Genomic DNA, 12,785 nt, shown 5'->3' with positions numbered 1-12,785 from the left:
ACATACAAAGTGCAACCTCGGCCACCGGGGGGGGGGGGTCTCTCCCTCAAAGCAATCACACAAGACCAAGTTACAATTAAAAAAATGCGACCAAAGTAAAATAAAACTGAATAAATCTGGGGATTTCTATTGGTTTGAACATTGCTGGAAACATTTTTAGATTATGAAAATATACATAATGAACAAAATATATAACATAGTCCAGTCATGTTTATACACTTTTGAATTGTTCATAACTTATACTTTAAATATCTTTATTCACTTGTGGTAACATTAAAATATAGTGCTTAGGACACTTAAGCCTATCTGCATCTAAACTGACAATATTTCACTATTAACTGTTAAATAAATTGTTCAAATATTAAATGATCACTAACAAGTTGCTCACAATTCACAAAACCTTAAAAAACAATCTTCAAAAAGCATTAATTATAGTATATTTTGCATTAAAGACTCTTATAATGATCTCACTTGGTGGTCTCCACTGGTTTGGGATCAAAGTTGCCCTCAGCGTCCACAGAGGCCTTTTTCTCCACGTGAGCAGAGTAGGTGGCGTCCACATAGTCGGGGGGGATGGCTCCAGCTATCGCACAGAGGCAGGGCATGGCGATCTTGAACAGCTCGGCGTCGTATTTCTAGAGTCAGAAAACGTCAGAGGAGTCATTTCAACAAACGGCCGGAGCTTCGACCGAGTGGCGCTCCGACGGCCTCGGCACTCACCTTGTGCGCCAGAGATTCAAAGATTCCCCAGAAGAGTTTACGAGAGAGATGCAGCTCTTCCTCCGAGGTCACCCCGAAGTTAGCCCATCCGTTAGGCAGGCAGTAATACTTCCAACAGCGCTCATAGTGATTGGTCAGCAGCTGAAATGACAAAAGGAGGTGAAGGAATGGTGAATACAAGAAATCACTTCATTTTTTGGGGCATAATCTCACCTCTACTACCCATAACATGCCAAATCAACTGTTTAAACAGATTTTTACTGTTGACATACTTTTCTTTTCTGGTTCATTTCCTATTGTAGTAAAATGTAAGAAATATAAAACAAATAGAAGCAAACCTTGAGAGGCATCTTGGCATATTCATTGAGGATGGGCACGTCGAACACCAGCCGTCTGAGCAGGTGCTGCAGCATGGAGGGCAGGAGGTACCTGAGAGCCAGAGAGCATCGTGAGAAATCATTAAACTGTTTTGTTTTCTGGGTCTTTCACGCGATTCTCGTCTGATCTGTTTCTTGATAAAGAGATAAGATGAAGGAAGAGATTGGTTTGGCTACTGACTTGCAGAGCGACATGAGGCACTCCTCAATGACGTCCCTCTGCGCCTTGGTCAGGGCTCGGCCACGGGACAGACGGTAGATGGTGTGGAGCATGGAGTCGATCATGATGGCCCGGTGGTCCGTCCCGGCGAACAACGGGGCGCACTTGGTGAGCAGGGGCAGAACGGCTGAGCAGAGGTAGCGGTTCAGCGCCAAGGCCATCTCGGTTGTACTGAATGCCAGCTACATCCAGAGGAGAAGGCAGAAACACAGTTTACACTAATGTGATGACAGAAGTCTGTTTGACTTGACGTCTGAGTCGTTCCCTGCTCACCGTGTCCAGAGACGCTGCCGCTCTCATGTCCGGCAGGAAGCCGACCTCCAGGACGTGAAGCAGGAAGTCCTGGTTATCGATGCCGTACACTCTGTCGAGGAACAGCACCATGGACGCCTTGTGGTCGGGCACGAAGCTGGCGGACATCTTGGGCTCAATAATCTGTCCATCTGTGGTTTGGAAAGACAAAATGAAATATGCAGGAGAATGCAGGAACTTTTGTAGATATTATGTTCAAACATGATCTCAACGTTGAATCTAACCTTTGCCATAAGCAGGAATCTGCACAGATAAGCTGATGACTCCCACCAGATCCTCTATGGGCACCAGAGATCTCAGGATGGCCCTGATTCTTAGAGCTTCACCTTTGCCGGCTTGGATCAGCTGCAGATACAAACATTTAAGACATACTGTTAACTCCCCCCTGCTCATCAGATACCTGTGACCTCAGCTGCTGGAGGCTACAGAGAAATGAATGGTGTGAAAAAGCCGTTTTCCACTCACGTGCATCTCGGGGGCGCAGCGGCCAAGCAGATCGATAAGAGCCGAGTAGAAGGACATGATGGCGTTTCCCAGATGCAAGCGGTTCTCCTCATGCTGCTCCTCACCACCGAACCTGCCAATCAAGAAAACATCTTTTACTCCTCCTGTGAGGTCCAAGTTTTCCTCCCAGAAACTTGGACCTGGACAGTTCACAGTGGGTGTGATGTGTCCAACCTTCTCCACCGTCACTTACATGAAGCGTCTGTCTTTCTTGACAGTCGGCCCGTCCCTTGCTGGATCCTCTGAGATCTTGATGGCCTCCTCCATGGCGGCCAGCAGACCGTTGCCCCCCTCTCCTCTCAGGGCCGGGCCGAAGCACTCAGGGCGACGGATAAGCAGACGCACCACCACGTTGGCGTTCTCCTCCACGCTCTCTCCTGCGAGGAGTGCAAATGTTAGAAAACGTTGCTCACAGGTCATAACTCATGAATCTCATTTGAAGCCGGGGCTGACCGTTGACAAAGACAGCAAAGCGGAGGAAGTCCAGGTATCGCTCTCCTCCACCGGGGTTCCAGCCGATGTCCGGGTATCCCTTAGACAGGAGCATTGGACACATCTGCAGTCCGCAGCCCGCCAAGTACGTGACCACCTACATCACCAGCAGAGATCAGAAGATGAAGAGTTAACCCGACTCGCTCGCTGCTGTTTCTGTGTTGACATTATAAAAATATTCACAAACCATTTCCAGGTCCTGCTCTTGCAAAGCCAAGGCCAGCTCGTTGTTGTCGATGCAGGAAGCCGCAGCCACGTCCAGAGGGGTGGACCCGCGCATACCTGCACATGGAAGATAAACAAGGTGGGGTTCCAATGCTGTAAAGGCAAAACTGAACATTCAGAATGAAGATGTTTGGCTGACACTGACCCAGGCCAATGCCGCTGTTCTGCAGAAGGTAGCTGAGATGGTCGAACATGGAGCGCTGGTTCTGTCGGCTGATACGACAGAAGTAACAAAGGAACCGACAGCAGTTCGTCACCATCTGAGGGAATCGAATCTCCTGCAGAGGAAAAGTAAACACGTACATTTGTACTGTGCACTGGGGAAGACGTAACAATTAAGTAAATTAGAGTGATTAGACTGAATAAACGAAAGAACCCTGTGAGTCACCTTGGAGTCTCCTCCTCCTCCCAACACGTTGACCATCACCTCCATGACGGTCTCGTGCATCCCGAGAGCTCTCATCAGATTAGGGTGCTGGTAGAACACCTTGTTGTTCATGATGTTCCTGGAGATGTGTTTCAGATAACATGAGACAACAATTACAGATCAACTAAAGTGAGCATCATAATAATAACGATTCCATTGACAGGATAATAGAATATCCCTATCCCATCCCTCGTGCACAGCTCCACCCCCACACTGACCCGATGCTCTGGATCATGAGCCGCTCTTCCTCTGGTCCCATCTGGACGATGAGCAGCGAGCGAATCTGCCCCAAACACTCCAGCAGATCCATGGTGTCCTGGACGGAGATGGCGTTGATGGCGTAGGCTTTGGGCAGCGCTCGGATCAGCTCGCCCAGGCCGTCGTACTGCCGGTGGAGCAGACTGAACATCAGACGCACCAGCTCAGGGTTCTGGATGAAGGACTCCTGGGCCCAGTGGATCATGGTGTGGGAGATCAGTTCCTGGAGAGTGCCTTGGTAAAGCACAAAAAAAGAGAGTCGTCAATTACATTAATCTCAAAAATGTAGAAGGGATTCTTTTATGAATATTGTAGCTTTACATTGTTTAAATTGGTTCCCTTATTATTTTATTCTTGATAAAGATGACTTTTATCTGTAATATGGAATGTGCATGCTTGACTAAATCAAGTTCACAGATGAATTGGTTGTTAGTCTCACCAGGCTTTGACTCCTCATCCACCTCTGGCTGTTCCTCCTCCTTCCTCTTGCGCAGGCTCCTGATCTTGTCCACCAGACTGAGGAGTCGGCCGCTCAGTGAAGCGTCCACCTCCTCCTCTTCTGCCTCCTCCTCAATCTGTATTCCTGTGTGTGTGCAATGGCAAATGTAAAATAAAACTTGAATATTCACATGTGTGTATTAGAAAAAAATCCACCAGATCCATAAAGAATGTCTCACCGCAGTGAAGCAGGAGGTCGTTGTGGAGCTCTCCCAAAGTGTCTCGCACCTCCTCAGGTACTGGACAGACCTCGAGCTCTGGACCATGTTTAAAGTTGGTCAGCAGAAGAACCTTGAAGAGGAGGAACACAGCAGGATTTACACAAAGTGTTTTCTCCATGATAAATGTGAGATATCCCAAAAACGAACCCTCTGTCCTCATCAGTTCAGTTCTCACTTTCAAAAGACATGAGGGTTGAGATAATAGCTACGTGTGAAGAGGGTCACTAGTAAAAAACAATGAGTATAATTGGGACCTGGTCTTGTGGGGGAGAGCGGAACTCGCGGGTCCTGCGTGCGGTCTCAGCAGCCGACATGGTGAAGGCTCTCATCAGCAGGTTGTATCGAACCCGCTGGTTGCTCTGGATATCCTGGACAAACTGGTCTGAATAGGCCACGATGGCTTCCACTCTGTGTCGCAGCTCGCAGTCGCAGAAGTACTGCAGCAGTGTGCACATCTGAGAAAAGACAGAAACACGGGTTTCAAATACATGGTTTGATATTTAAGGATGTGAATATCAAATTAATCTGTATGAATGGCGAGTGACCTGCAGTTTGACGGACTCTGGCAGCTTCATCTGGAGTAATCCTTCATCCAGACCCTCCTCCTCTTCTTTTGCTTCTGCCTCCACTGCCTCCGCCTCCTTCTCCTCCTCTGCCTTCTCTCCATCAACTTTTGCTACTAAGGCCTTGCCCTCCTTCTCGTCCTCTTCTCCTTCCTCCTTAGGTTCACCCTCTTCGCCCTCATGTTCAGCTTTCTCTTCGTCTTTCAGCTCCTCGTCCTCCTCGCCGACCCCTTCGTCCTCGAGGTCAGCCTCTTCATCCACATCCTCCTCCTTTGCCTTCTCACCTTCTCCCTCAGCAGCTTTCTCTCCCTCCTCCTCCTCCTCCTCCTCCTTTCCCCTGAAAACATTGGGGTCGATCATCTTGAGGATGTGCTTGGTGTCCTCGTCGTTGAAGATGCCCATAATGAGCAGCGTGCTGATCAGTTTCAGGATGGGGACGAAGTGAAACTCCACACTGCCTCCTACTGGATCGCGCATGGCCTGGCTACCGTCAAGCACAGCTTCTGTTAACATGCTAATCGCCCTGGTCTTCAGGTCCTGTGGACGAAAGATCAAAACAAGAGTAACGTAAACAACAATTTTACAACATTTTGCACAAGAGCAGTGTTTCTGTTCTTGATTCTCACTTGTAGAGGCAGGACGGGACTGAGCGTGTACAGATCAGGGTCCGTGCCGACAAAGTTGATGGACGAGAAATGTAGCTTGGGTCGCAAGCAGGTGGTGAGGCCGACCCCGGGGAGGGAGTAAGCCTTCTTCGTGTCCGGATAGAGATGGATGCTGAGAGTCTCTTTCGACATGGGGACGATGAATTCCCTGTTGGTGCCCAGTCGAGCCCGTTTGGCCGACTCCAGGTGGATGCTGATGAGCAGGTCGTAGTAGCCGCTGCGGAGAGGTCCGGGCAGGTAGGTGTTCTCGAGGGCGTAGAAGAGCTGGGACTCGTCCACATGGCTGCACAGGGCATGAGCCACTCGGTTGTTGCCTAGAGCACACACGGCGCAGTAGAGCATGAGGGTGTGGTAGTGGAACTTCATGAGATCCTGACGCTCCGACAGCTCCAGGATGTCAATACACCTGGAAAAAAAAACATCAATACTGATCAGAACCACAGGAAAAAGGTTGGTAACCATTTACAAACTGCCTGCAGAGACGACTGTGTCCCACCGGTTCTCCTCCGGGATGTGCAGGGCCATCATGATGAGAGGCTCAGTGCACTCCACCATCCAGCCCAGCCTCTCGCTCACTTTGCCCACCTCCGGGCTCAGGAAGTGATTGGGCATACGGCTCCAGATAACCGGGGTCAGCATCTGCACGTCCAGCCTGGGCGGACACTGGGGGACGGGATTGTTGCGCTCACTACGGAACATCGCTGCCGAGATGGGCATGATGTTCTGATGTGGGAGAGAGAGAGGAGAGGAGGAGAGGTTTAGACAATCAATCAGAAAGTGAGCAACTGGTTTTGGAAAAAGGGGGAAAGCTGATGAGTAGTTGACCCGTTCACACAGATTTGGAAAGAGGACATGGACAATAGCAGTAGTTGGTGGAGAAGCAAAGGAAGTTTCTGACCTTGAGTTTGCCGAGCTCCAGCTGCACCAAGTTCTGATTGGTCGGCTGAACTAAGACGGCAGGGAACAGCTTGGTGTTGGGCTCCACCTGAAATAAAATAGAGCTCCACAGTAATAGACTGTACCTTATTCAGACTCATTTAAAGACACAAATACACACACACACACACCCTACACTGTGTAGACTAGACTCACCTGGTAGAAGGTGTTTATCTCCTTCCCATTGGCTGTAAAGGTCATGAGACCCGTTGCCAGGTCCACCAGACAGCCGACCACCATGTCCTCCTGACTGAAGCGGGTCTGCTGGTTACTGACCAGGTCTCCGCCCCAAACCATGTAACAGTTACTGTGTTTCATACTGCAAAGCAACAGCACACACAATGTTAACATCTATTTTAATATGGCAGTTTTAACAAACGTGCAGTTGATCCAAAGTGTTTAACATCACGGAGACACTGGGAAATAACACAAGACAAGGGATAGCGCAGCATAATGGAGATCTACGAATGGGGAAAACAGGGGGGAGCAAGTATTGAACCCTGAGGGACACCATGGGAAATATAAACATGATCAAGCTCCTTGTTTCTTCCCTATAGTCTGTATAGGCAGATCTCAGGAACAGAGGTACCAGCAGCTTGTAGAACCTGGCATCCCTCCAGTAAATAAAAGAGACAAACCTGTCGTGTACGTTGCCTCTGTCGTCTCCCACAGTGACCGTGACACTGCGTACTTTGGAGAGGTCAAAGGTCGGATCATACTGGTGATAGTCGGGAGTGACCCAGCCCACCCACACACCAGTGGGCTCCTGCCCGGCAAAAATCCTCACAGAATAGTAATACTGAAAACAGAAAGGGTGAAAATATCAGTGTGAAAAATCTAAAAGTAGTAAAATTGGATCATCTACAGATAATGACTTGAAAAGTACGATGCAAAGTCTTAGCAGAGGATAGAGCTCACAGTGGTGGTGCTGAGGATGATCTCAGGGTCGTCTCTGTCATCAGGGACCACGTCCTCCGGCAGACGTGGCACCGCTGGAGGTGGAGGAGGGTTGAGAGGTGTCATGGCCGCCTTCTTAGCCTTGGAGAAAAATCTAATTTGCGCAGGAAAAAGAGGAATGTTTGAATTACCTACACAGCAATGTGCACATTGAACTCCACTGGAGACAAACATGTCCCACTTACCCCATTTTCTTTCCTTTTTCTGACATTGAGTCCTTCTCATTTTCCACAGAGATTTCCTTGGGCACAGACGGCTCCTTCTTGTCCTCCTCCTGCTCCTTGCGGCTGGCGGACTTCTTCAAAACTTCAAACTCTGAGTCGGGCTCAATCACCACCACCTCCTCCTCTGGGATGGTGAGCATGCGGGTGAGAGGGGTGGTTCCTGCTGTGACCTTGAAGGTCTCGTGGAACTGGACGGGCATGCTGAGTCTGAGGAACATCATGTCCGTGTTGGCGTTCTGTGAGCCAAAGGTCTTGTGGGTCAGCTTCAGACAGGGGGCGCTGTCCACAGTTCCATCCACACGTGAGACCTGAGAGACAACACGTTTAAAGACATAAGTGATCCAGTTGTAAAGCTTCATTGGACATTCAAAGGGACACGGATCAGTTACCTCGATGTGGTTGTGATCGGTGGGCAAAGGCACAAACTGGGGCAAACTTTTACTGAACCACATGGTGATGTCTCGCTTCATGTTGATGGCGAAGGGTTCGAATCCCTCCTGCAGGCCGCAGATGGCGAAGTAGCGCAGGCTGCTGACGTTCTGACCGAGATTAATCCTCCCGACCTGAGACAAGCCCAGAGCGCACACCGGGATGAAACCTGACGGGGAGAAGTCACAGAAACGGAATTGGTAAGTTGTCCCTTCTTTTTTAAACAGTGCTACACAATGCAACACTTCCTTTACATATACATTCTTACCTTCTCCAATTTCAATATCTTTGAAAGCCATGTCAGAGCCCGAGTCACTGATCAGCATTTCTCCGTTGAGCGTGAACATGATGTTCATCTCGACGAGGTCAATCATACAACCCACTACGTCCCCAGACAGCCACTGGCGACCAAATGGGTCATTCCCAACATGCCATCTTTGAGCCTGGAAGAGATAACATCAATAAATACAGGAAACGGTCGATAAAATAAGAGATAATCTAAGACATGACATGAATTGACATTGATGTGCAACTCACCTTATTGCCATTAAAGACGTAGGCCAGCTCATCTGCTCCCAGTTCAGTGTCAGAGCGGACATTCGGACGTGCCCACCCCACTCTCATCTCCCCCGTGGTCACGGCCTCGAACTCAAAGTACCACTTCCCCTGGGTGACGGCGTAGGACCGCTCTGCCCTGAAGATCCGGACCTTGTCCCCACGGGTGTTCTCCAGCCCGTGGCCGGCTGCAGGGAAAGAGCGGAGAAGTGCCAAAACAACAGATATGAAATCTGTCCCTCGTGATATTCAATATTTAACACATGTTAGCATGAGGCAAGCTGACGTACTGCTCTCCTGATCTGGAGGCTCGATGTTGTAGCCGTAGCCAATGAGGGTGCGGACAGCGTTGTTAACACTGTCTCGGTTGGTTTTCTTAGTTCTCTCGTCCAGCAGGTTGTAAGGCACAAGGCGAGGGTTCCGCTTATTCATGATGTCCTGAGGAGAGAGACAGAACGTAACTTTATATAAAGACAAAACCTACTCAGAGGGTGGAACTATATGGAAAGAATAATACTTTAAAACATTGGAATGACAGCATTGTTTTGATTGCACATCTGTTTTCATAAATGGTCTTGAGATGAATTCAACACCAGATATCAAATGGTTACCTGCACAATACTGTAGGTCCATCCCTGTCGTACCCGGTCCCTGGCCCAAACATTATGTCCATTTTCGGCCAGTTTCTCCACGAGCTGGTTCTGATTTGGGGTCAGTTTGACATGGTTGAGGTCAAGGGGGGCAGGCTTGTATCCATTGGTCATCACATAGCTGGAGAAGGGAGATAAAGATATTAAGATGGACATAAAAGATAAAGAACAAAGTGAAAAGATCTCTGTGGTCTTACGTCTTGGGCAGTTTGATCTTCTTGAGATTCTCCTCTGCTTTCTCATCACCCATACCGACGTGACAACCCAGCGCCAGGAGAGTCCTACAGGACGAGAAGGAAACAGGATCACCACCAAGGCTCCTCCTCTGAGCCTCAGATCTGCTCTAAAGAACCTCTGTACCAACTCACTTCAGAGTCTCTCCCGACATCTGCAGGTTGTAGTTCCTCTCTGGCTCAGGAAGACTCTGGAAGTCCACCAGACACGGATGCAGTTTCTTATTGTCGTCCCTGAACTGTGGAGGAAGTTAACGTTGGATTAATCAACTCGTATACAAGATTCACCAATTAGTCGATTCTCTTCGACAGACGCTATCCTGCTGTTCTACAGATACCATCAGACTAGATAACCTAGATGGTCAATCTCCTTAGAGCCTGGGGATATATTGGTAAGACGCAATTCTTACAAATAGACTTTTAAATATCTCTACCATGTCTCTCAGGACTCTTGTTTTGTTGTTGTAAATAACTGTGTGTTCTATGTGACACTTATACTAATACAATTTAAACACAAATAAAAAACTCTCTATATAGACATCAAGATTTATTTCATCCTAAAAATCCTTTTTTTAAGTCTCTGCTACACTCAGGTAAATAGAGTTGTAAATAGTATTAGCTGCAGGTATTAATCTGTCAGGATTTACAATAAGATGGTAGAATTTAAAGAATAGTAAATAAATAAGTCCGTCTCTAAGACAATGACAAGTTATTTACCCCCTTATTTTATTAAACTAAATATACTATTTAGATCTTACTTTACTCCAAGTCATGTCAATGTGTGTCTGTTTTGTGTAGCAGTGCTGACTCTGTACTCACGGTCCCGTACGTCCAGCCCTGCTCAATACGCGTCACAGCCCAGAGCTCGTGAATGTTCTCTGCCAGCTTCTCTCGGATTCGCTCCAAGTGAGGGGGCAACACAATCTGCACACAGCCAGGGGGAAGTCAGCAAACTTGCACAGAGCACAGAGCACAAACTTTACAACACAATCCAAAGTGTGAGTTGGAGGTTCTGTGGCGTCCTACCTGGACGGTGTCCACGGGGCAGGGCGTGAAGGAGGTGTGGGTGAGCGACAGGGTGGGACCCAGCAGGTTGCGCACGCCACTGAAGTCGTGCTTGTACTCCTTGATGGGTTCGATGCGCATCCGCTCTCTGGGCAGCAGAGCCTCGTAGCAGGGGGCGTAGCCGGGGGGGGGCATGAACTTGAAGTCTCCATGACGGCCGCCGAGGAGGAACCGAGCCCTGCGGGGGGGGGGCAGACCCAGAGTCAGTCGTCTTCTTCATCTACCTGAGAGCCAGGGTCGTTATAATCCACTGAAGCACTTTATGGCAGCGGTGCCTCAGCCTTTATTTAACTCACACCAAAGAAAAACCCTGAGAGTCTGAGTTTCCTCTCCCTGTTGTCAGGGATCATTACACACGACAGCTGTCAGAGGGATTGTTAGGGAGATAACTTAAAGCTTTCAAATGCATCTGTAGAGGTAGAATGAAATCTGCATCAAGGCCCAACAGCCACCTGATAAAATCACATTTAAGTTAACTAGATCTGGATTTGTATTGGATTGGAACTGTGATATCTGGAGATACAAGAGGCTGGAAACAACAAAGTTATCTACGTCTATTTAATAAGGGGCTTTCTGCAGAAAGGATCAACACAGGGAAACCACAAGTCAAATAAAAGGGTCTTAAATAGGAGGACAAGGTGAGTTTGCCTGAGCCGGTTCAGACTGGTTCTGTAGGGCAGTTTGAGACAGGGACTAAAGCACAGTAGCAAATGATTTACATACATTTCCATTGGGTTCTTTGGACAGTCAATAGGTAATGGAAAGGTCAAACAGGTAGATAGAAAGGTCATAAACGTTTAAGGTCATGGAGTCTCAGACAGGTCTGCAAAAAGTTACTCTTCAACTATAAAATAAGTTTCAACCACTCTTAGTTCATTTTGCCAATACAGAACCAAATTGCACTAACTCATAAGAGTCCCCTAAATATATGATTCATCACGATCCATGAATCCCTGAGAAGTCAACAAAAATGTAAAAAAAAAAATCTTTATCTTCGATGTTAAAGAAAGTGAAAAGAAGCTTTCCTAGATCTGCCTCCTGACCTGGATCTGAATAACAAAGTAATGGGTTCTAGTCAGGGTCATATTGGGATTTTGGAAAAAATCAGCTGACAAACAAACGCAGATAAAAACATAAACTTATAAAACTGAACTGTCTTTCAGTTTGTTTTTGAAGCTTAATTATTCACTTACAAGTTTAAATTAATATTGTTATTTTGACGTTCCGTAGGTATACTGCTGCATTTGTTTTGTGCAAATTATAATTAAATTACATGATTTTAAAAGCGAAGAGCCTCATAGGAAACTGGTAAAACAGCCTCTGCCCCTAAATTATTATATTGCATTAATATTTGTTATATTAATGAATTGTTCCACAGAAAGAAATCAACATGAAGGGTCAATAAAAGTTTTTGGAAAATCAAAGAAGTGGAAAACAGGAACCATCTTTACTTTCATTCTGCACTCACTTGACTCCAGCAGAGAAGCTGATGACAGGGAAGAAGAGGCTGTCCACGTTGAAGTTCTCAAACATGCCCTGAACTGGGAACCCATTGATACGGAAGGAGATACTGGGGACGCTCAGGTCCAGACAGCAGCTGACCACGTCGTCCGCAGCGAGGGTGTGAGCGGTGGGCGACGCCACCTGGCGAGCGACGGTACCTGCACAGCAGAGCAGAGCGAGAGGGAGACGTGTAACAAGCAGCTGAGCATCATGGGTAATAAAACAGGAAGCCCGTCAGGGGGAGTCATCTCACCCGACCACAGATGCAGTCCATCGTAGCCGTAGGAGTAGAGGTCGTCTCCCACCCCGTTGCCCCCCCAGCCCTCTCCTCCTCCGGGGTAGGGGCTGTAGCCCTCCGTCATGGCCCAGCCCACACGCAGGTGTGTGGCCTGAGCCGTGACGAACGGCTCCACGTAGTCCACGATCATCTCAAAGTACCACTTCTTAAACTGCGTGGATCCCTCACAGGTGCCCAGGAAGATGTTGGGCCTCACGCTAAGGACAGAAAAGGACAAGACGTCAAAGTGTCCTGAGCAGACGACAGACACTTGACAGAGGAATTGATGACTTGGCAAAAAGGCAAATGCCAGCCACTGGTTGGCAGTTTGAATACCTGGTGACATAGTTCACGATGGCGGTCTGCAGCAGCAGCTCCCGACCCGGGAGCAGGTTTTCAGTGATGAGGTTCTGGTTGGACCTCACAGCGACACCGTTACACACACACAGAGAGCGCAGGACATCCAGGACCTGA

The 12,785-nt window shown here is 48.1% G+C and overlaps 1 protein-coding gene across 7 annotated transcripts in view; it reads right to left on the bottom strand.

Moving 5' to 3' along the window:
* The window catches only part of ryr1b (ryanodine receptor 1b (skeletal)), a 57,135-nt gene that overhangs the window by 26,483 nt on the left and 17,867 nt on the right, over window positions 1-12,785 (bottom strand). For all 7 annotated transcript variants that reach the window (XM_062385780.1, XM_062385781.1, XM_062385777.1 and 4 more), the window contains exons 17-52: window positions 12,648-12,781; window positions 12,288-12,529; window positions 12,000-12,192; window positions 10,493-10,709; window positions 10,286-10,390; window positions 9,602-9,705; window positions 9,431-9,514; window positions 9,195-9,354; window positions 8,874-9,021; window positions 8,566-8,771; window positions 8,297-8,471; window positions 7,989-8,197; window positions 7,561-7,907; window positions 7,337-7,469; window positions 7,057-7,217; window positions 6,575-6,737; window positions 6,381-6,467; window positions 5,979-6,205; window positions 5,444-5,888; window positions 4,800-5,354; window positions 4,509-4,709; window positions 4,213-4,324; window positions 3,975-4,118; window positions 3,496-3,769; window positions 3,239-3,356; window positions 2,996-3,128; window positions 2,813-2,907; window positions 2,587-2,722; window positions 2,327-2,510; window positions 2,095-2,206; window positions 1,854-1,974; window positions 1,591-1,760; window positions 1,279-1,499; window positions 1,059-1,149; window positions 721-861; window positions 472-635 (exon numbers count right to left, since the gene is read on the bottom strand). In XM_062385780.1, coding sequence (XP_062241764.1) covers window positions 472-635; window positions 721-861; window positions 1,059-1,149; window positions 1,279-1,499; window positions 1,591-1,760; window positions 1,854-1,974; window positions 2,095-2,206; window positions 2,327-2,510; window positions 2,587-2,722; window positions 2,813-2,907; window positions 2,996-3,128; window positions 3,239-3,356; window positions 3,496-3,769; window positions 3,975-4,118; window positions 4,213-4,324; window positions 4,509-4,709; window positions 4,800-5,354; window positions 5,444-5,888; window positions 5,979-6,205; window positions 6,381-6,467; window positions 6,575-6,737; window positions 7,057-7,217; window positions 7,337-7,469; window positions 7,561-7,907; window positions 7,989-8,197; window positions 8,297-8,471; window positions 8,566-8,771; window positions 8,874-9,021; window positions 9,195-9,354; window positions 9,431-9,514; window positions 9,602-9,705; window positions 10,286-10,390; window positions 10,493-10,709; window positions 12,000-12,192; window positions 12,288-12,529; window positions 12,648-12,781 — 6,512 coding nt within the window. The remainder of the gene's footprint in view (window positions 1-471; window positions 636-720; window positions 862-1,058; window positions 1,150-1,278; window positions 1,500-1,590; window positions 1,761-1,853; window positions 1,975-2,094; window positions 2,207-2,326; window positions 2,511-2,586; window positions 2,723-2,812; window positions 2,908-2,995; window positions 3,129-3,238; window positions 3,357-3,495; window positions 3,770-3,974; window positions 4,119-4,212; window positions 4,325-4,508; window positions 4,710-4,799; window positions 5,355-5,443; window positions 5,889-5,978; window positions 6,206-6,380; window positions 6,468-6,574; window positions 6,738-7,056; window positions 7,218-7,336; window positions 7,470-7,560; window positions 7,908-7,988; window positions 8,198-8,296; window positions 8,472-8,565; window positions 8,772-8,873; window positions 9,022-9,194; window positions 9,355-9,430; window positions 9,515-9,601; window positions 9,706-10,285; window positions 10,391-10,492; window positions 10,710-11,999; window positions 12,193-12,287; window positions 12,530-12,647; window positions 12,782-12,785) is intronic.

The sequence above is a fragment of the Platichthys flesus genome, chromosome 4, assembly GCF_949316205.1.
Source record: "Platichthys flesus chromosome 4, fPlaFle2.1, whole genome shotgun sequence".
NCBI classification, from domain to species: domain Eukaryota; kingdom Metazoa; phylum Chordata; class Actinopteri; order Pleuronectiformes; family Pleuronectidae; genus Platichthys; species Platichthys flesus.
This window is presented reverse-complemented; position numbering and strand designations above follow the sequence as displayed.